Consider the following 22,838-nt stretch of genomic DNA (forward strand, 5'->3'; position numbering starts at 1 on the left):
GGCGGGTAACAGCAACTAGGAACTACACTTTTAAGGACACTAACCATAAATATTGTTCTCTCAAAACTCCATGGAGACAACAAATTCATTCCACTCCTCTATTGTTCGCACAAAAATGAATTTTTAAAGACATCTGTTCTAGCAAAAAATGGAGTAAGTGAAAAGACACACTGATGTCTCATATTTCTCAGCCGGTCTGTGGTCTCGGCAAACTCTTTGCACGAAGGGACACATTACTTCGAATTAATCGATACATGAATTTTAACCTATAGTTCTACGCGTTTGAAGAGTAACAATATCATTTAATTTCATCAGTTATGGTGGGGAATCAAGCATACAATATTTGCTGAAAACGAATCTATGTACAACTACTATTAGACATCAAAGTTTATGCTAAACTGCAGCACGAAAATTGACCCAGACACCACATCCCAGCACCAGCCGCACTTTTTCCATTGATTTTCCGCAAATGTTTCCACAGTGTCTTCGAGCAACACGGCAGTATCTGCAAGAAAACCGCTCGGTAATAAAACATCACCAAGCAGCTTGGGCGAGGACAGAACCAAGCGAATGCAAAGGTTGAAAAAAAAGAGAGTGGTAACATTTCCTTGAGTCAGAGGAAGACGACACGCGCAGAGAACACGATACTTGAATAGTTACATCAAGACACTAGCTCACTTTCATAAAATGATATTTATTACGTGGAATGGTGAAAATCTGACATAATTCCTATAAATTTCCATCGTCATTGCTTAATAGCCAGAAGTACGTGGTTTCTTGGGGAAAGGCTCGGGTCGAAGAGTGGCACCAGACAGCTCGATATACCTGGATACACAAAAAATTTATAAGCAGGTGTAGAACAAAAGGGGGTCAAGAGTCTGACCTTGTTCCCACAAGTAAAGCATCCTATCGGTGAGGATGAGAGATTCAATCGCAGGAGCCAGCAACAGACGCAAAGAGTAAAAAGTGATGACCTTCTTCCAATCTTTCATAGCTTCTTCTAGGACAGGGTTATCCACTTGAATGTCACAAACTTGTAGAGGAAATTTCTCCAGGGCCTTCTCCGCATACCTGAAAGGAAGAAAAAGAAGCACAGGTAAGCATTCCCGCAGGTTTTGCTCCTTTTCAAATTTTTGCACTCTCGGCCAGTGTCCTTGCTGTCACTCTTACGAGGCGTAGGTGACCCCTGTTTCCAAGCAGTGACCGTGAAACTGAGAAACTGGAGCTCGACTCGGCTCGTGGGTGTGGGTTTGGGTTGGGCCTCAGTCAGGACGGTGCTTTCGTCAGCTATCCAATTTTTTGCCACGTCTCTTTTTTCTTTAATCGTTTTCCGATTGATAAGACACTCAGTGCAGGGAACAAAATGGATGACAGACACACATTAAAAAGAATTCAAGCGAATGCCTCGCTGTAATGTCGTCCCTACTTATCACTGCCCACACATGCCTGCGGATGCACGGATAGAAAGCGCGTATTTTGCACGGATTATATATGGCACGAAACACTGTTGTCAGTGGTGGATGCCAGGTGAACTTACTCTGAGAAGGTCATGTTGGCAGCATGTTTCACTCCCCCTAATGGTACGTGCCTGTAGTCCGGGTAACGCTTCACGATGACTTTTTCCAGTAGTGCTCTGTAGCAGTGAATTTTCAGTGACGATGGGTCGTCTAAAAGAATTACGTGTTGGTACGTGAACGTAAAGACATAATTCTTTAATACATAATATGCGTGCATCAACAGCGTGACTTTCGGTGAACGAGAGAGGACAATTGGGGGCACTGCGTAAGCCCGTTTGCCAGCCCGAACCCTCCCCTGACCCCAGATTCATGCCTCACAGTTGTTTTGACTTTGGCTATGGGCTCGTCTTTATTTGTGTGCTGGTTTTTGCCAGTCCTTCTTTTTACAGTTTGTTACTTCTCTTGAACATCATCGGACTGAAACCACGTTATAAATATGGCCTCGTGTTTTCCGGTTTTCTGTTTTTTAGAAATCTGGGGGCAGAGGGGGGTAAAAATTGGGTTTTAGTTCAGGAGCAGGATAAAATGAGGTGGTATCGGGTGGAAAAGCAGAGTTTTGGGTAGAAGGTAAAGGCAAGGACTTCTAGCATTTTAGGTGAACAAAGATGCGGAAGAACCGTGCTGAATCTGCACTGCTTAGTGCCCTCCAGTGTTTGTATTGGCCGATGAATGGGTGCTTTGCAAATTTAATTTTCAAGTTTTTTTGGGTATTACCTCGAGTAACCATGATGCCAATGGGGGGGGTTATTAGGTTTAACCTTAAAACACAAGGCCTTTATTAGAAATCCGTTAGGCTAGGCTTGGTCAGGGAAGGGCACTGCAGCCGAAGCAAGCTATGCAAGTATAATAACATGCAACAGACACCTGTTTGATATACAATGTAGGTATGAAGTGTTGCAAGAGATCTCTGCTTTAGTTGTTCTCATATTTAATCTATTTTGGTGGCTCACAGAGAAACAAACTTGTGTTGGTACCTCTGAGCTTTTTAATGTAGGCTTCCAATGCGTGACACGCCACTTCTCTCGCTTCGTAAGACAGACCCTCCGGGGATGCTTGTACGACAAACCTGCTCAAGGGCCTCACCGCTGTTTGTACGAGCTTCGCTGGCCTAGGTAGACGTGCGCATTAGCATCCTAAAAAAAAATTTTAAAACTGGCGTAATTCTTACTTTCTAATGGCCTCTCGTACTCGTGGTTTTCCCCTTGAAAAGAAAGACAAAAAAAGACAGTTGAGTTTTCAAAGTTGACAGTAATCACAGCAACCTCACCCATCGTCTGTCATCTTCATGTAACAGCATCCGACTAGTGCCACTGCGCGGCATGTTGGCACCTGTGCAAAGAGACGAAGTATAGACGGTCCGAGGTCCCCGCACGAATGCAATCCTACGAGTACAAACTGAAAGAGAAACCGAAGATGACGATGGAGCTAGAGTTTTATTAGTTAAAACCACGCTTTGAGCGTGTTGGTATATGTCAGAATTAATTGCAAGCGCTGCGGACAAACACTGAAAAGCAGGGTTGTTTGGATTTAATCCGCATGGATTTTATCCGGTGGATTTTTTGGGATTAGATCCGCACAATTTAATCCAGATTTTTTAGGAATTTTGTCCAGATGCTATGATAAGACAATCCGAATTCAACGTCACACGGAAAACTCCCACTTTATTTTATTGTAGCGCTGGCTGTTTACAAGAGCCCAGGTACGCTCAACATTAACTTCTAAATTCTAACAACAACGTGGACTCATAATATACGAATACAAATAAAAGCCTGAGCACAGGGACATCAAAAGGTGGGGGCAAGAGCAGTGGCTGCCTTGGTCACTTTGGTCTGGGTGTCCAGCATTCCATCTTACAGGGTTTCCACGTTCACATGTATGAATTGTGCTTTCTGCAAGAGTTACTTTTCATAAACATATTCACCCATTGTGTTGCCAACACTCTGAGCAAAAACAGATTTCAAACAGATATCTATTTGTGTGAAGAAAGTAGGAAGTCACTGAAAAGGTTAGCCAGCTGTAGGACTCGAACCCACATCTTCTAGATTACAGGTCCAGGGCTCTACCAATTAAGCTAAGCTAACACGCCTCTCCAATGGGTTCGAGTCCTACAGCTGGCTAACCTTTTCAGTGACTTCCTACTTTCTTCGTTCATCGTACTTAGGCACTCGAGGCTTTGTGTCTTCGGTGTTGCAGCCTCAGAACACCAATTTCCATCGAGATCTATTTGTGTGACCTGCATACAGCAAGACTAGCTGTTACCTAATTAACTGATGCAGGAAGTTGGATCCGTAGCATAATTTAATATGTCTCGCAGGCAGGGGCGGATCTAGAGGGGGTCAGGATGTCATGACCCCCTCCCCAATTTCTGTCTTCACATAGTGTTTAATTGACCTAGATCGTGTATCTGCAGCACTGGCAAAGGCTGAACCCCCCCCCCCCCCCCCCCCCCCTCTTTTCTCAGAAAAATCCTGGATCCGCCCCTGCTCGCAGGATGGTGATTGGAAGCCATATCTGTTCCTCATGTGTTCTCTGCAACAAGATGCAGATAATTTACGAGTGACCAAAGCAAACCATTCATACAGCCGAGGTCACGTGAAAATGGCGCCAACAGTACAAGGACATGGTCATGCAAAACAAGGACGTGGTCGTAGGAATGCCTCCATATTGAAACACTGACATAGTGCGTATGAGCAGGAATTTCGAACCTTGTAGATTTCAATGAGTTATAATGCAAATAATAAATTATACTGCTCAAGTCTGAGAAAAGAGATGCAACAATTCTGGAAATCAGGATGTCCACTATACCTGAGGGATCGAAAATCTCTGAATTGATGCTTGGAGAGCAAGCTGTCATTTGAACATGTTTGGAACATGTTCGGAGTAATTCTGCATTGCCTTTTACACATGTCATTCTATTACGTACTTTTTTCACATATAGAAGGTCCTTAAAGCTTGCCCTCCTCATTCTAGAGTTACAAGGGCAACACCACAGGATGTCTACACTCAGGCTTTTGTTTGTACGTATAAATTTTCTCCATCAGCTCTTTCGAATGTACGTGGTTTTATCGGGGTCCTTGTTCTCACTGTAGCAATGCCCCCTCCCACGAGCCATATATCTTATAACGGCCAAGTCTTTTGGCAGGCCACCTGCTTGAATGAGAATGAAATAAGAAAGTACCGGATGATCTTCTCCTCTGTGGCTCCAAGAACTTCGGGTAAACTGAGGGGAAAAAAGATGAGTGAGCAGCTGTGACAGTTGTAGGAATCAAGTTTCTCACTTCAGTGCATCTATTTTGTTTCCTTTGTTCGTCAGTTTTTGAAACGATGGAATGGACTCAGTCCGGAGTCACGCTAGCTATATACGGGGTGTCCTTTTTTAGGCGATACACATTTTTCATAAAAAAACTACAAGGGCTATAGACACGCTGTTTTCACTTCTATCATCTCTGGGCTGGCGGACGTTCTTGGCCATCTGTTGCTCAACCGTCAAATGACTAATTACCTAAAACTCGTTAATCAAGGTTTTATTTATAAAAGCTGTCCCAATGAGAACAGCTGTTCCTTTCGGTGACCCGATATCGTAGCCGTTTTCAGAACAAAAATCCGTCCGGTAGATCGTCCGCAAAAAATTCGTGAAGGAACACAATTTTTTTCTTTATTTTGTTCATTGCGCATCTTCGGAGACCCGCCTTTCCTTCACCCCCAATGTGAGAGGGGGAAAGAGCACACTGTCACCTCTCGCGTCCTGAAAAAAGATTAACAAAAAATGCAACCCAAGATAAGGGCAGTTCCGATAGTGTTGCCTGATACATGCCATGGCCGAAGCCTTGCGACACACGAAACAACGGTAACGCTGCACCATCTCTTAGGTGAGAGCAGAGGCTTCGGACGTGCCTGCTCTCCGCGTCCTCCTATTGGCCGTATCCAGGAGGCGGAGCCTCCCTCGCTCTTGGTCAGCAAATGCAACTATAGTCAGTTTCGTTTTCATCGTGACAAGTTCTTTCCCTGTGCACATGGAGTAAGATGTCATCACTTTGGTGGGAGATAGGCCTTCCCTCTGACAGGTAAAGCACTGGGACTAGAGAAAAAGATATGTGATGCAAAATTTTGGCAAAATTGCCTCTGACCTTGGAGTGGTGGGTCAGTATCTGTTTAGACTGACTGAAATAATGTATAAGTAAATATTAAGATTTCTTGAATACCACATTTGAATAATTGTGTACTCTGTACAAATCCTGAACCAAATATAGAATACTATGTTGCAAATTCGAATCAAAGTGATTTGTCTTCCGAAACTAATATATTAGAACTGTGGAATGAATAAAAAGAAAAAAGAAAAAGAGAAACAGCAGCGATGAAATAAAGCAAATCGACATGACACGTGTCGATAGCAATCTGCTCCAAAGCTCTATCTGCCGTCTCCAGCCCCGAATAGCTACTGGGTCGATGACGAGTAATGATGTCAGTGTATAAGTGGCCCCTGTATAACCAGTGTGACCAGCTACTGGTGGTTGTGAGTTCTACGCATGTCGAAAGCCGTGCACATGTATAGTCAAACAAGGGTATGGAGCAAACTCTGCTGTGAAACATGTTTTTTATCGGTCAATGTGACCGGCCATTATACACCTGCTATGCATGCTTGTATACGTGTTGATAAACACATTTTGAGCAGTTGGATAGCCAGTGCGACTCTGGCATAAGGCAAAAAAAACAAAAACAGTTTTACCTGTTCTAAATCTGCCCTTGTAGTTGCCTTTGAGAGCTCCAGGGTGAAATGTTTCGGTAGCTCTCCCGAAATGGTGCTGGTTGAAGGATGACTCGTGATTCCAACACGCCTGTCTGCCTTTTGTACGTGAAGTGCTGCCTAAAAATTCATTGATCTCCTTCATTTTGATGCACAGACAAAAAAGAACGTCTAATCGAAAAAAAAAAAAAATGCACGCCCACAGAAAATAAAACAGATAAAGAGGGGGTGAGGGGGGATGTAATATATCTAAAAAACAGAGCGCAAAGGTTCAACTATCAAAGAGACAAAATGCAGGGTGAATCATGAAAAACCTCCAGGCTACCGATACAGTAAGGCTTACTGAAGGTAAAGCTACTGATCCTTTCCACGTTCACTATTAACATCATGTTCAAGTCTCGCTGGTGTATGGCTCTTTTGACGACAGCGTTATTTCAATATTTCAACGGCCTGTTGCGATACAATGGCGGTCGCAGGCGACATGGAAAACCATACCTGATCATCAAACCGGTTAGCTGCACTCTGATGGCTTCCTACAACATCGACTGTGGAAACTTTGAGGCCGTAGCCCAAAGCCAGCAGTCTCGCCAGGTGACCATGGCCAGCCCCTACGTCTAAAACGTGCTTGCTGTTTGACTTGCATGACAGCAGATGCACAATCTGAAAAAATAACAAATAAAATAAAGAGAAAGACAAACTGGGTTGTCAGAAACTACTAGAATGGAGTTCAGGATGCAGGTTAGGTAATTAGTTAGCACCATTTAATGCGAAGGTTCAAACGCTTTTGTCAGAAAAACAAAGAGCATGCATCTCACAAGGGCCATTCGATTCAAACTGAAAGGGATACTCTCGTAGAGCATGACCTGCTCAGAACCATTCACTTCTCCATCATCAATAGGCCTGTTGCACAGCGTTTGGGGGCACTTCAAACCATATCCTGCAGTGCCACCTGTGGCTGAGAGCGTAATACGTGGTCGTGTAGCTCTAAGTTTGTCCACGTGCTGGCATGTATTGCTTATACGTTGTTATATATTGAGAACTTTAGGCGCGCAGGACATCATGCTTTCCATAAGTTGGTTACTACACACATTATCGTGCAATGCAGAAAATAGCGACATATTAGAGAGGAGTGATGTGAAGAGAGGGGCATGACCAGTGGTGTAGCCAGACCTCCAAGGTAGGTGGGGGGGGGGGGGGGGGGGGGGGGGGCTCGATACGAAAACTCCCCCCCCCCCCCCACTGATCCTGTGTCGACAACACACACATACTTGTGCACACTGCAAACTGAGGATTAAAAAAAGGAACGAAAATAGTTGATTTAGACGTTCACAGTACGATTACATGTACAGGCTGTCATGACCAATGAGGTGGTGTCACGAGATTGGAAGTATTTTTGAAAAGCTCATACTTTGAAATCCATTCAAGAGTGCTTCTTAGATAGACGCCATGAACTGCAAGAACTTTCGCGATCGTCAAATTGTTCCCCCCCCCCCCCCCCCCCCACATATATTATGTTCTCTGATTTGCACGATTTGTGTGGGTCGGTCCGTGGCAGGTGTGTGTGTGTGTGGGGGGCTCAAGCCCCCCCCTAGCCCCCCTAGCCCCCCGTGGCTACGCCACTGGGCATGACCAATAGGTGCGTCTTGCCTTTCCGAGTCTTGATATCTCGTGCTGTTTCTTGGGTTTTACATGCTTTCGAAAGGCATGGCTCAAATTCTCGCTGGGCTCAAATGAGCCTAGCCTGTCGTTGCTTTCATGTAGTGGCCCTAAAAGAAAAACGAAACCATTATACTGTGCTTCAGCCATGAGAGGTCACAACCGTTCTGTTTCAGACATTGTTATGCTCTGTTTCTATGTTTCATTTCATTTATACTGCCTAGGTTAGAGTGCACCTGCCACAAGCCTTCTGTTTTCGTGTTACGTTGTGGTCCAGAGCCCTCTATTGTTTGGAATTCAATTGGAGATTCCGCCTTTGATATTCCTTGCCACATATACTTTTTTTAAAATGTACAAACACATTTCTTTGGCGATGGAACGTGGATGAAATGGCTATAAAAGCACTTACTTGCACAATGTTTGGTAGAGAATTCTGGAATTTCATCTGGTGATGAAACTGGCTTCCTGGTCAGAGCTGAAAGTTTGGCAACTCTTATGGTGCACAGTAGAGACAAGGGCCATATTGCTCGTGGCCTAAACAAAGCACTGTGTTACAAACTATACGATCTGAAAATGCAGAATAACAAAAGCACACCTGAAATGGCTTGCAGTTTCGAGCAACTGGGAGAGATAATCAAGTTCAATGTCTTTCAGGACGTTTTGCCAAGATGAAGGTAGCTTCTGCCAGTGATTTTCCACAAAGTAGTCCTAGAAAGATAGTACAGCTTCATATTGGTAGTTTCATGTACATGTTTGGTGTCATACATGAGCACAGAACATGATCTCGAAAAACGTAGACAGAAAAAGGATTAACTGTTCAGGAACAGAAGCAACATGGAGATTGATCCTTGTGTAGTGATCCTCTACCATGGGCTTCTACGTGACTGCATATGTGGACATCGACAGTACTTAAAGCACCGTGAAAATTAGTAAAATATGTGCATGGGTGGCACATATTTTCAGAAGAAAATGATGGTGACTCAAATTTTCTTTGGACAGATTTCTGGCAAGTTGAGTGAATGTGTCTTGCGTGTATGCATCGTGTTCTAAGTACATATATTAAAATTTATTGGGTGTCAGTTTTGCTTCTTGGATGTTAAAAGCAAAATAAATGGTCAACCATTGTTGTTCAAGTCTGTGACACTTGTTTGGGCTCATGATATCATTAGGCCCCCTTAGCTTTTTTCTAAATACCTGCCCTAATTTACAATAAAATACAAATAGCCTCTGGTAACAATGGGCTGTACATTGGTTTGGGGAACTTATCTAAATTCCTTTTCACACTATAGGAAACAGAGGCTGATTCAGATTTGTTTGGAAAGCTTTTCAAGAGGTAAGTAGGAGTAAACCTCGCCTATATTTTTGAATGGGCCTTTGATTTTCCTTTCGTATTGCTTTATTATAACTTTAAATTTTTTTCATGTTTATTGCGGGATTTCTCGAAAATAAGCATTTTATTGCAATTTATCACGGTGCTGGTTTGTTTAGCAGACGAACATAATCTCCACCCATAGCTGCAACCCATGCTGCTACTGATAACCGAAAAATATGCATGCATAGTTGTATGAGAGTAATTAATAGTGAAAAATAACGAAAAGTAGAAAAAATAAGTTTACAACGAATAATTTACGAGGAAAAATATTTATTGGTAAACATTTGTACGCAGACGAACTCTTTTCGCAGACGACATTATGCGAAGACCGAGCAGCAAAGTTTTGCTACCGTTGTGTGCAAAAAGAGCAAAAACCACAAGCGGTAAGACTTTTCTGTCTTCAAATTTCAGCAATATTTTGATTGCGAAAACTTTCAAGATAAAGAAGATTCTCTTTGACGGCTGCCAGAGCGCTAAACATGCAGCGCACTGTACGCGCTGCCGTTCAAACCACTAATAGCTGTGCAGGCGAATCTTTTTACCTCGAGGTTTGTAGTTCTGAGTGGCTACATGATGGAAGGAATACGTAATGCTTACATTATATAGTACACGTTACACTGTACGAGCGCTCCGCTCCCTTTTTCTATTCTGATAGGTAACGGAACTAAGGGGTCATTTTTTATATTGAAAAACTACGTGCGGAACACTCACGAGCACATAAGCGTCCGTCAACCAGCGATACTCTGACAAAAACTTCACCAAAAGGGTTGCATATTTCTCTACGTCACTTGCATCACTCGCAGTACGCAACAACCCACGCATGGCACGGGTGGACAGTGTTGCCAAGTCTGGTCCAGCTCTCCTTCCGAATGGGCCCAGGAACCAGGCTGTCACGGCAACAGAGTTCGGTGCACATCAGTAATTCGATAACACATAAAACAGAACATAAAAAAGACGGCAAAACAAAACATTAAAAGGGGGTGGTTTTGGAGAACGTTGCAATTATTGGGCAATCCCAGAAATTTCATGGGGGTGTTGCAAAAAGCCAGAACAAAAAAGCCAAGGGAAGGGAGGGCGTCAGTCGGCGAGCCCTTTCACCAGCACCTCCACCACCGTTCTTCGACCCAGACATCCAGCTCGCGTGGTTGAGTGGCCATGTCAGGGCTTTCAGACATATGTCGGCACAGTCCCCTTAGAAGCTGGCCCAGGACGCACATTCCTCCAGTGCGTTAGTCGTGACGTTGCCCATCTTAGTTAGGCCAACAACGGCGAGCCCTAGCTCTCACCGCCACCACCCATACATGTGGACAAGGTGGACATGGTGCGGACTGAGAAAAATACATACACAAGAGACACTTGTCTTTGGTGGTTGTCTCCTTTTTTTGTCTTAGTTCACACCCTGTCCCTCTTGGATTCGACCCAACCAGCCCAACGTTCAGCCAAGGTCCTGTCGTTTCTGCGCTAGAAAGGTGCATAGTGGTTGCGGCTCATTTGCACGCACCATTCTGGAATTTATATCTCAAGGGATGGACGATGGATTTTGACGTCACATCTTATATTTAGTTATATACCGTGTATTCACACGAGCGACATTCCCCAGAAGCGGAAGATGCGAAAAACGTCATAGCTTTCTGCTGTCACGTGAGCACGAGCGCTCAACGTCGCGTCTTCACGTACACTGCTAACCGTGGGGAACATCCTGCTACACAGCCACAATATTCCGCAGCAGACGGCAGGAAAATACGCTGACGGTGTCGTCTGCTAAGTGTACGTCGTCTGCTAAATGCGCAATACGCCACTCGCGCTATTCCGCACCGTGTGAATGCTCAACATAACACGGGACGGAAGTTCGGCTCTGTGAGCAGTGTTTTCACTTTTTCTTCCACTAGAATATTCCGTGAGGATGTCGCTCGTGTGAATGCACGGTTTGTTCCTGTTCCTTAGCCCTTTTGAGACAGGGCGCTCTCTTCGTTAAGAGCCTCAGGGTAGGTCTCTTATCGTCTCCCACATGAAGTGGGAGTTTCATATACTGTCCGCTGTAGCCGTTTCTCGCCGTCAGTATTTATGTCCTTCGAAGACACTCAAGCAGGTTTTCGGTTGGACCCACACAACCATCGATGTCCAGAGGACGTCCTGAAATGATCAGAATATCTTTGTCGGAAACTGACATAACTAGGATGTCTTCTGGATGTCTATTTGCGACGTCCGTTGGGACAATAAAACCATACGTTCTGCAGATATCTTACAGCCATCCTGTGGCTGATGTCTCATGTCAAATCCGAATTTCCCATTCAAATCATGTGGTATGAATTCCATAAGGATGAGGTAGGTGTAATTCTCTTCCGACTTGCACGCCACATTAATAATACAAGGAGCTGCTCGTATAGGCCTCCGGTTGATCTTTCGCACAGTTTGATGTGACGTCTTGGGGTGGGTCGCTGAAACACAGGGTAATGGCATTGTTTCCTTCAAATATGTTTTCAGTTCTGTTCTGGTTTTGAGGTCGTTTAGTAATTCTCGCACCGGTACAGGATGTGGTCAAAGTACTCTTCTTTTACACAAAGGAGGTACTCCGGACTGCCCTCCCCCAAAAGTTCGTGATCTTCCTTGGTGTAAGGAGTGAGTCCGTCCTGGACTGGAAGAGTAGGGCGCTGTCACGGTCGCCCTTGTACGTCGTGACTGGAGCCTCCTTGTGAGCTGCGCATGTGTCGAAACTTTTTTCTTCGCCATTGCTTCACGCTGGAGTTGTTGTTCCTTGTTCGATATCTCTTTTTTAATGGTCCGAGTTCTCAGTCCGTGCATGCTGCCGCGTTGCGCATGATCTATATAACCTGTCAATGGTAGAAATTCTTCTCCAGTATGTCCTTGTGCCACGGAATCTGACATGTCGGTAGATCCTCTCGGCATAGTTCTGGTCTGGTAGGGGTGTCATGCGTCCGAGGTAGGACAACTTTGCTCGGACATCTCGTTCCCTAAACGGGTACCAGGCCATATCCCCAGTCGCTGCTACTTGAGCGGTCGCAAAGTTGTTTCCAAGGGGCCACCTTCCCATTTCATATTGGTGTCTCTCCCAGGGCCCTCAGCGTTGGTGGTTCGTTACATTTACACATCATTCGCATGTGTAGCACCTGGGACCGCCACCGTCTTCCAAACAGTCCGACCCACAGGTTGCATGAGTTTCTTGCTAGGTTCCAGGCGTAGCCCTTTAAGCGGCTGACCTTGGCTGACCTTTCCTTTCTTTTTTCTTAATAAACATATTCCCCCCCCCCTTTTTAAGCGGTTAGATTTTTTTTTGTGTTTTTCTCGTGTTCTTCAAGGTATTGCGCCTTTTGTGCCTATTTGACGAAGTGTGTCCGCCAGATGTCACGACCCGTCTTTGCAAAACAAAGCCGCGTGCGTTTGCAGGTTGTCATTCAGCCGCCGATTAAGCGTTGTTTTGATGGTTGTTTCCGATGATGGATGCCGTTGCGCGAAGGAGATAAGAAGGAAAAACTTCCGTGCGAGGCAGATACTTCCCCGACCTACACCTCACGAAACACGAAAACGAAGTTACACTGGTTATACGACGGCAGCACCAACCTGCGTTTGTTTTGACAACGAACAATCCACCCTTTCCCAATCACGTGATATATTGGTGTGACGAGGCGCGGCGTGTGGTCTATTCATCAGCCATCTCGCATTTCAAAAGTGGTGCAGGACGGGGAAGTTGGTGTTGGATCATAATGTGAAGATGCTGTCCGTGTCTTTTGGCTGCATCTCAACGTTATGATCTCGCATTTCCCAGAAAACATCTAATGAATAAGGCAGTTAATGAACTAATTAGTCGCCCAGTAGTTGCATACACTGCCTTACCGGATGTCCGCAATGGCCGTGTAACCACCTGTGAAAAACGAAATTTATGCATCTCTAATAGTTTTTTTATTAAAAAAAACATGTGTAAAAAAAGAAAAAAGAAGCAGACATATACACACAAAGAAAAAAAGGAAGTGAAAGTCTAAAAGAAGTGATGTGTTTGCGTTTATTTATTGTTTATTCGATCCGAGATTTTAAGACAGATTGAAGAAATGGTTTGGAGGAGCACCACCTGGAAACTTGGCATAGATGCTATGATAGTATGTGGTTATGTGCGGCTTGTTGGTCGTAGTCCATCTTAAGATCGGTAAAACAAAACCGACAACTCTGAAACAATTATCCCAATCACATCCCTATCTTAACTTTACCAGGGGTTACCACATACAAGGACTTTCCGGGTATATATTTCCTCGAACCTCAGCTGGAACACCCACAGAAACGAGATCACGCGGGAAGCTCGTAATAAGCTTTGGTACATCAAGCGTAATCTACGTAATCTGAGGCAGGCAACGTTCCAAACCAAACTGCTTACAGTTGTACGCCCCATTCTTGAACACGCCAGCTCCGTTTGGGACCCATTCACGCAACTTGAACGTATTCAGAGACTGTCTCTTTGCTTCATATTTGACAAGTATCGCCGCGCGGGCTCCGTTTCACCCTGCTCTGGCTCATATTGATGCCCTCGAATCGCATCATAAGCACGACCATAAGTATATTTGTACCAGATTATCAATGGTAAATTACCTTATTTTTTGTTGTTGTCTCGTTTTTTTTTGTACTTTGTTGGTGTTTTGTTTGTTACCCGTGAAATTACTGTGTCTAATCCTTACTGAAACTGTTGCGTATTTGTTACTGTTTGTTTGTTCTATCATGTTCACCCACGTCATGCCTCCAGGCCCTTGGGTATATCGCAATAAATAAATAAATTCCGCGTTGACAGCTCCGTCCCACTGTGTCGGACAAATGTATTCGGACATTCTCTCTTCTCAGACATTCAGCCCTCAATTATGAAGTATGGACGAGCAGAATGCTTTGCACTGTGTTACCAATGCACCAATACTGGAATATTGCTGACGCGCTCTTCATGTGCTTGTTTGAGTGTAGTACGCGGATCTACTGTACTAATCTTATAACGCAATAGTTTTCTGTTCTTGTTCACAACGTTAGTATACTGTTTAGTATTGTCTGCTAAACTGGCGTTACCTTGGACCACAGTTGTTCCTTGCTTTTGTTTGTGCAACGTCTGCTCATCGTTAAGTATCCCATTCCTGCAACGACTGTCAGCAGTATTGAATAAATAAAAATAAATAAATAAAACACCGAACGGCTACGCGCACTGACAGCGTGTGAATCTAAGTCCGGTTTGAAGTAAGGCCGGTTTCGGGTTCCAGATGTCATAACTTTCCACTTGAACCGGAAGCCTATCAGATTATTGTTCTGCTTTGCTCCGGAACGAAAAAGAAAATGAAGATTTTCGTTCAATTTCAGCTTATCCAACACAGCATTTTTTTTTTCTTTCCGGTTTGCGGTTTCAGCTCGGTTCGACACCCTGGCCGTACGTAATTAAATCGCAACTACGCGAACTTCATTTTTCAATTTGTACCATTTCATTTTGTGGGCATCGTGAAAAGCTTTTAAAGATGCAAGAATGAGGACGTAACAGATGCATTGGATTGCAAACGATCTACTATATTAGACAATTCGGCACTTAAAATTTGTCGCGGGCTTTTCAGACCACTTAACTCATATTCGATAGCAACGTAAGGCACGGCCACTACTATAAACAGAGTAAGTACTTGAAAGTAGGCATGGTTGAACCCAGCTCTTATGACCAAACCACGTGCTTATCGGCATTCGTCCATGGATACGCATGACATGGAGGTAGACAAACACGGTATCAGTTTGGACTTGGTCCTTCGTCGATATGGGCACAATACGCGGTACAGGGCTGTGCTGTCACCGCTTTGTATTCAAGATGACCACTGGAAGAGTCACATACTTTGCGGACTTCACGAACGAGGTCAATTGGAGAGCCACGGAAATCATCGAATTGGGGATCCTTCCTTGTAGCCTGTGTAGTGTTTTGACGAAAGAGATGTACCTGCTGGACTCTGAACAAGGCAATGGTAACGTCACTCTTGAACGTCAAAGTGTGCCACTGAATGCCCTCTGTAGTTCATGCTACGTTTCTTCAAATATTTCGCAGCGTGCACACCATCTTCATTTTCGTAAGACGGAGCATCAACTGTCCAGTATTCTGGCCCTGCAAGTTAGATGTTGGAATCAGAAGAACGGCTGTGATTTCACGGGAACGCTTTCAGATGCCTCGAACCATTTTCAGGGGCAGTGCAAGTTTCACCAGATCTTGTGCCCCCGGTGCGATGATTTGGTCTTTCACCGTGACATTTTTCATCATATCGATCAAACGTGCCGCCAACGTAACGTTGAGAAAAGTAAACGAGAGGAAGGCACGCTAGAGAAGCTGATGGAATCTCAAGCTTACCTACAAGAAACCTTGAACAACCTAATCGCAAAGACCAAGGACGGCTTAAGGGGGCTCGAACATTCCGTGTCCAACCAAGTCAGGGAACTTGGCCTGGTACGCGTGAAGCAAGATGAACACGCTCTCTCGTCCTCTGCAGCACTACAAGACGTTAAGGCTGTGCTAGAACAATTTCCGGGCTTCATCAGACATCAGCAATGGATAAAGAAGACGTGCACCAACGTGCTAGGATTGACCAGCGACAAATTCTTCTGGTCAGTCGACAACGTCAGCCACTACGTCGAAAATGCCATTGATTCGGGAAGCGTGAGAATCAACAGTGACTGCTTCACGTTCGCAGGTTATAATGTACGACTTCGCGTAACATTCAGTAAGCGTCTGACTGATCTAGCTGTGGCCATTCATCTATGTCTGTGTCCAAGTCGGAACGATGATGCTTTGGAATGGCCTTTTAAGACGCCTTTTACGCTGGCCCTTGTCCATCCGAAGAGCTCGTCCAAGAGCTCGGTGAAATCAGTGCATCCCGAGGACAGTCCTTTTCCAGAGTGTTTCGAGCGACCCCTGATGACTGAAAACAGCGGTGTGGGTGGGTCTTGTTTTACGACGGGGCGAATGTTGGCCGGATTTGTCCTCGATGATTCAATTCTGGTCTGCTTAGAAAGGATACGATGATATGAAATCCATTGGCAATGTTCAGCGAAGTTTCGAGGTGAAGCAGTCACTATTTGGATGTAATGCAGTGTAATTACTAATGTTTAGAGGGCATTTTCTTTTAATCACGACAGATTTTATACATAAGGCAATTTGAGCAACGTGAATTTAGTTTTTGACCGCGACCTTGCCGGCTCATTTGCATATACCGCAATTCAGTGATGAATTTTCAAAAATACCGAATTGTCTCCCGTTTTATCTCGCTTTTGCCCAAAGTTCCCAGCGTTAATGAATTTTAGGCAACTAGTCCTCTCGTAGTTGTATACTTTCTGCGGCAGCACTTGGCCGGAGAATTCAACTGAAAAACGAAATTCATTGTTCTATAGCCTCGGGACAGATAAAAATCTCTCCACCTGGTATATTGAGAAACGTAGCGAGGAAAAACAGGCACCAAAAACTCCGTCGTCGTACGTTTCTCAGGCAAGTACCAACCGGCCCCTTGTGGCTTATTTACTCGTGCTTCTAGGTTAATATACTGTCAATATTTACAGTCGTAATTGTCAACATGAAGCGTCGCTTGGGAACCACTGACGTGTACCCTTTCAAGTCGTCAGTAGCAGTTTGGTTCTTGCATGTCTTGGAACTAATGGCTGTGCGTCATTTAATGGTGTCGATGAACGTTGTTGGGCATTTACATCGCCGCGAAGGTAATGGCTATAAGCAACTTATATGAAAGCATTATTATCGGAGGCCAAGATGCACTGCTTGCACCGGACCACCCATAGCCCAGCGAGTACTTATGTTGAACAGATGAAGTACGGATATGTTCAGCGGTGACTCGGCTAATAGCCCACTGACAGCACTCCACACGTACTACAGCATCAGTTTGATTTGCGAAAGATAACAAAGATAACATATCTCATAAAAGTCGTCGTCAGCGATACTATTTACAATGTTTCGCTCTACCTAGACGATAGACATGTTTTTGTTAAACTGTTGGTACAGCGTCTTGATCAACACGTGTGGGTCACCGCAGTGACCCAAGTAATCGTCACTCGTTACATCCCAGACGACGACACCGGCTAAGGACTCGTTGAGCACATGGTTCGCCTTGAGTGCCAGACTTTCTTCGTCTTCGTACCCAACCCACTGGTCGTCGGCATAAGCGTAAGGACAGCCAGCGAGGATATCCCAAGAGTGGCTTAAGTTGCCCTTCATCAACATCTGACAGATCTCAAAGTAGGACAGCATTCCCGACGTTTTCGTGTAGCGTCCAGGAGATCCCAGGCTCCTTCCGGCTTGAACGAATGCTCCTGCACAGAAAAGCTCGCTCATTATCCACCCATCTTCAAATACAAATTCAAATTGTTACTCTACGTCGTTGTGGTGGTGTTACTCTTGTAGCTGCTGCTTCGTTGCAACGAGACATCATCCGTTCGATCAATAACGGACGGTTTCTGCTTTTTGCCTCTGAAGGTTTCAGAAAACAGTTTAAGGCGGACTCGTGCGATCTAGTCAACATTCGCTTCCGGAGAGTGTTGGCTGCACCGTCCCAAAATTGTTTTCTTCGTTTTGCTTTTCTCTAGCGCTCTAATGAAGTAATATAATAGGCGCCAGCGTGCAGAACGTGCTAGCAAACGATAAAGCCATTATTTTCATTCGCAGGGATCTGGAAAACCGCAGCAAGCTTGTCGAAATTGTTGACTGCAATCAACTCCCAGACCGCTACTCTAGGGAATGACATCATTTTGGCCCAAATGTGAAGCGATTTTGTTGCATCTCCGATAGACTCCCATGTATTGAAAATTTGAGAAACTTTAATTCGCCAAAAATCAGTGGATCGCGTCAGCGCTTCAAAAACGTGTCATTCCCTAGATAAACGCGTGCAGAACACGCCTGTACTTGTTTCGTGTGGAGATTTTGCGAGGTTTACGAGGACCCTGCGAACAAAAAATTCCCATAGACTTTAAGAAATGAGTCCGCCTTAGCGAAGCAGCTGCTTTTGCGGGGGAAAAATATCCCGCTATAAGGCGCAAAATTCAGTAGGAAAATGCTGTTTTATTAGGATAGCAGGCTCACCTGGATCGTGGTTTGCCGAGTCTTCTAGCGTGTACGTGTTGCCGTCAAAGGACACGGTGGCGACGAGTTTATGACGGGGTACGCCGCTCTGCAACGCTTTAGCGATGGCAGAACGGAAGCTGAAAGTCTGGTTGGAAGGAGCACGGTGCATGGGACTTGAGAAGTCCGCCACGAGCTCACTTCGAAAGCCGTGGGAAACTACGATGGCCAGATCCAGGTACGACGCTAGCCTTCCGCCAACCATTTCATGCTTGAAAACATCAGAGTCGGGTTCAAAGACGACGGCAAGTGTGAGCCCGCGTCGCTCGAAGTTCACCCACAGCTTTTGGAGAAGGATAACTATCTTGTGTGTGTTGGCATCGGGTTCGGACGGGAATAAACTAAGAAATATTAGGCTTAGAGGTGATAGTACAGCGAGCAATAACCGAGATAATAGATAGTACAGTTCTGGGTCTGCGCGCACTATGTTATTGCCGTGCGCGTAGGGCATACCACATTTTCAAACAGTCATTCGCGTTAAGACTCCGCTTTCAAAAGGCGTCATCATGTAGACAACGTGTTGGCTAGGCAACATGTTGGGTATTAAGTATTCGGCACGTAGATATGTTGCGTTAACTGATCAAGGGTAAGGCATTGGGGTCATCTTCAGTAGTTGGGAAGTTGAACCGGTACGGTGAACGGAACGGTAAGTAGTAGGGAGGTTTAGTCAAGAGTTTTCGCCCAAACGGTTCGCGAACGGTATTGCGGAGGACCAATGAGAAGGGGCAGTTAGTCGGAACATATTACTCTGAGAAAGAAATTCATGAGAAAGAAGGAAGTCACTGAAAGGGCTAGCCAGCTATAGGACTCGAACCCAGCTGGCTAACCTTTTCAGTGACTTCCTTCTTTCTCATTAATTTCTTATAGACACTTGAGGCTTTGTATGTATTTGTCCTTTCTATGTGTTCCAGCCTCAGAACATCAATTCCCATCATTTCCCCCTGGTTTGGCAGTGGCAGAACCGTTCGCAAACAGTTTGCTTAAAAACAATTCACCGAAACTCCCTATAACGGATACCGCATCTCTCAATTTCAGTAACGAAATGAAATGATCGTGTGGTAGTGAATTCGGGTAATGACTGTTACGGTCAGAAACGACATATGTGATATCCTTGTTCCGAGGATTCTGTTCCTTGAATACATACTCTAAATACCACGCTTGGGAAATGCAACATATCTTTTAAGCTGCATCCATCGATTATATGTGCATCATTCTGATGTGTGCTACACAATAACACGAAGACGCCTGCGACCTTTCGCCTTGCAGTTCTAAGACTTGACATGTACTGTAGGGGACACGGTTGTCTAAAATCAGCTGGTTTATCCGTGGTTTATCGCATCTCAAATCTCGAGGTGCTGCGAGACTTTTTCTTTGGAGTAATAAACGCGTGCCGCACCTGGTCCACCTTCAAATATTGGCACAACATTTTCAAGTGCATCCGAGGTAATATGGGACGGCGAAGTACTGACAAACGATTTTAGCTAACCGTGCCCCCGGCAGTACGTGCATCAGACTCGACATTGCCCCTGGCGATTAAACTCCCCATTCATCCTCTCACAATATAGTTACGCTGCAGGTGTACTCACTTGTGTATGAGCAAACCATCGAAACCATTGCCTAGTGTCCAACGCACTACAGCGCTGCAGAAGCGTATGGTGCTGTACATGGACTGCGACGCATAGCTGAAGAGTTGACTGCTGGAGGTCATCTCTCCAACAGACAAAAGAATTTTAACGCTGGGCCTGGTCTTCTTGAGGAGCACCAGGTCTTTATAGAGGTTGGGATGCGTCATCTTGTGTGTGTAGTCGAAACTGAGCATGTCTTCCGTCCAATCAGCAGCACCCGTCAGAGGGTAGACGACGTACGAGCACCACTGTAAGGGGACTTGATTGGGCTCGTACCTAGTGGGGACAGAAAAAATGGTCACCGGTACATCGTGGGAACTAATAAGCCACACAAATAGATAAATGACGTTTCCGTTCCCGTCACCATGCATAATAACGTCGGGTGTAGTTCGGTAGACGGGCTTATGGCTTTTTTTGATCAGCCGGAGTGTTCAAAAACGAAATAATGTACTGAAGTGAGAGAAGACTATATAGCGAATATAAAAAGAACAATAATTACAAGAATGTGTGATCTAGAAGTTTTTTTATATGCATTTCAACAACCCCATCTGATGCACTTCTAGCGCAGGAAAAACACGGGAATGCTAAGCCTAACGGATTCGAAACTTGCCATCTTGCGAGGAGGGTCGTTGAAATTGGCTAAATCACCTCACCTTAGTGGGGTTAGTCAAGTTTAGGTTCCACAGATTGGGGGGGGGGGGGCGCCCCCCAGGCACGCACTAGGCGGTGCGGGAGTCGAGACTGTGCCTCGGGTTAGGTCAGAAGGTCCTCAACCAAGATGGCGGATTGCCTTGAAGAAACGAGCGATAACATTTAATTTTTCTATGTTTGGTACGTTGTACGACATTGATTTCTGTTTCATTTCACCCGTGATTTTCTCATGTTTCTGGTAAAGTCATCTGTTATTTGATGTCTACTTCCGTTTGTTTAAAAAAGCCATAAGCCCGTCTACGGAACTACATTCATAACGTCCACTTTGCCACTTGACATAGTACTATATCCATGATATGTGTTAGCTTATGTACGCGAGTAACTGCCTGCGAGCACCAGAGGCGTCGCACGACGAGAACGTACCGAAAACATTGAGGAAGTGCGCCTTGTTTTCGGCATGTCTCTCGTACGTCCCTCTTTCCTACGGCTTTTAACGCAACACAACTGTCCTTGTGGATCAAGACTGCCTACCTCATAGGGGGTTCTCTGTCGTAACTCGTCCTGTTGATGAGACACACGATAATTGGGCGATCGCGACCCTTTTGCTCGGCGACTTCTTTGGCTACGCGGACAGACGGGCGGTTGTCGGTCTCCACGAAGGTCTCCTTGCGCATGGTGGTGAGCAGGATGCCTGGAAGGACGAAGATGAACACAACGAAGAAAATGAGGCAGGCACTGGCGGTGTGCACCAAGGCGCTGTTGATGAACGGGTCGCCCACATCCACGGCTTGGTTGCTGCCCCGGATACCCACTAAGGTTGTCTCTTCGTTCTCCATCTTCGATATGCTTCGGAAGCCGCGCGCGAGCCTCTTTTGATTCGAACCGACTGTGCGGTTTGCCGATGACGATGTGCGCAACTCCTGCCCCTCCTTCTTCTTCCTCCTCGTCCATTGGCCTTGATCCACAAAGGGAGATTGGCCAGGGCTCAGTGTGGTTAGCGTGCTGTTAGCCATATGTCGGCACAGTTCCCTGGGAGGTACCGACTGAGTTGTCTGGGATTTTTCCTGGGTTTTCCTCAGACGCTTTCTGACATATATCAGCACAGTTCCCTTAGAAGTAGACCCAGGACGCTTTCTGACATATATCAGCACAGTTCCCTTAGAAGTAGACCCAGGACGCACATTCTCCAGGGCGTCAGTTGTGACGTTGTCCACCTCTGTGAGGCTGACAAGGAAGAGCCCTTTCACCACTGATTGGCCTTGCTCAAGTGACGCTTGCAGAGAGGGAATTCCGGAATGCTCTCGACATCCGTCGTCTGCTCTTGTCACGCGTTACACTAAATTGCGCAGAAACGAGTCCATTAACCCGTGTCGGATTTTCGGCGTCATTATCGGTGATGAACGAGGAATAAAATGGCACAGTAGTTTCCCTTTAAGCTGACTTCAGAGCTCACGTTATAAAAACAACAGGTGGTCGAAATTGTCCGGAGTCCTACCCTGCGGCACGTGCAGCATGTCGCCAACAGTAGGCTGATACACCTTACGCGTATATCTACTCAAATTACTGTACCTACTTCAAAAAGGATTAAAAATTGGCTGTTGGTTGGTTGCTACTTTAAAATCGATAACCGATTCAAAAAATACCTACTTCAGTGCTCGTGAACAAAGGCAGACGCACGTGAAAGGCCACGCATTTTTCTGGAACTCGTTTCGCAGTTTTTTCGATATCTCATTTCGGAAGTTCGCCTATTATGAATTGTAAAAGTACCGTACAGCTTCACAAATCTACACAACATCTGTTGTCTCCGTTATTTTATGATTATCACGCCTTTTTTTTCTCTATATTTCCAGCCCTCCACACTCGCTGGACACCGCTAACGGGAAACTCAACATGAGATCTTTAGGATGCATCCATTATATTATGTGTACATCGTTCAGATGTGAACTCATACTAAAAGGTACCAGGAAATAGCACGAAGACCCCTGCAACCTTTTCGCTTTGGTATTATAAGACTCAGCAAGTACTTCGCGCTGCAAGTGTACTCACTTGTGTATGAGCAAACCATCGAACGCACTGCCCAGTGTCCAGCCCACCATAGTGCTGTAGAATCATATGGTGCTGTACATGGACTGCGACGCATAGCTGAAGA

The 22,838-nt window shown here is 45.2% G+C and overlaps 3 protein-coding genes across 3 annotated transcripts; 1 reads left to right on the plus strand and 2 right to left on the minus strand.

Annotated features, from left to right (window-relative positions):
* Positions 1 to 674: 674 nt before the first annotated feature.
* LOC135389128 (methyltransferase-like protein 25B) lies at positions 675 to 10,149 on the minus strand. The gene is made up of 13 exons (XM_064619134.1): positions 10,001 to 10,149; positions 8,513 to 8,625; positions 8,327 to 8,451; positions 7,909 to 8,027; positions 6,757 to 6,921; positions 6,244 to 6,381; positions 4,696 to 4,737; positions 2,785 to 2,912; positions 2,686 to 2,718; positions 2,492 to 2,625; positions 1,538 to 1,667; positions 884 to 1,071; positions 675 to 825 (listed from the first exon to the last, which is right to left on the minus strand). The coding sequence occupies exons 1-13, from the start codon at positions 10,109 to 10,111 to the stop codon at positions 746 to 748; spliced, it is 1,506 nt and encodes a 501-aa protein (XP_064475204.1). The 5' UTR covers positions 10,112 to 10,149; the 3' UTR covers positions 675 to 745.
* A 4,895-nt stretch (positions 10,150 to 15,044) lies between these two features.
* LOC135389130 (uncharacterized) lies at positions 15,045 to 17,671 on the plus strand. The gene is made up of 2 exons (XM_064619137.1): positions 15,045 to 15,267; positions 15,348 to 17,671. Exons 1-2 carry the CDS (start codon positions 15,265 to 15,267, stop codon positions 16,314 to 16,316), a joined length of 972 nt encoding a protein of 323 aa, XP_064475207.1. The 5' UTR covers positions 15,045 to 15,264; the 3' UTR covers positions 16,317 to 17,671.
* LOC135389129 (chitinase-3-like protein 2) lies at positions 17,167 to 21,725 on the minus strand. The gene is made up of 4 exons (XM_064619135.1): positions 21,221 to 21,725; positions 20,000 to 20,314; positions 18,375 to 18,754; positions 17,167 to 17,608 (listed from the first exon to the last, which is right to left on the minus strand). The coding sequence occupies exons 1-4, from the start codon at positions 21,700 to 21,702 to the stop codon at positions 17,262 to 17,264; spliced, it is 1,524 nt and encodes a 507-aa protein (XP_064475205.1). The 5' UTR covers positions 21,703 to 21,725; the 3' UTR covers positions 17,167 to 17,261.
* Between the last annotated feature and the right edge of the window lie 1,113 nt (positions 21,726 to 22,838).

This window comes from Ornithodoros turicata, chromosome 3, assembly GCF_037126465.1.
Source record: "Ornithodoros turicata isolate Travis chromosome 3, ASM3712646v1, whole genome shotgun sequence".
In the NCBI taxonomy this organism is placed as follows: Eukaryota; Metazoa; Arthropoda; class Arachnida; order Ixodida; family Argasidae; genus Ornithodoros; species Ornithodoros turicata.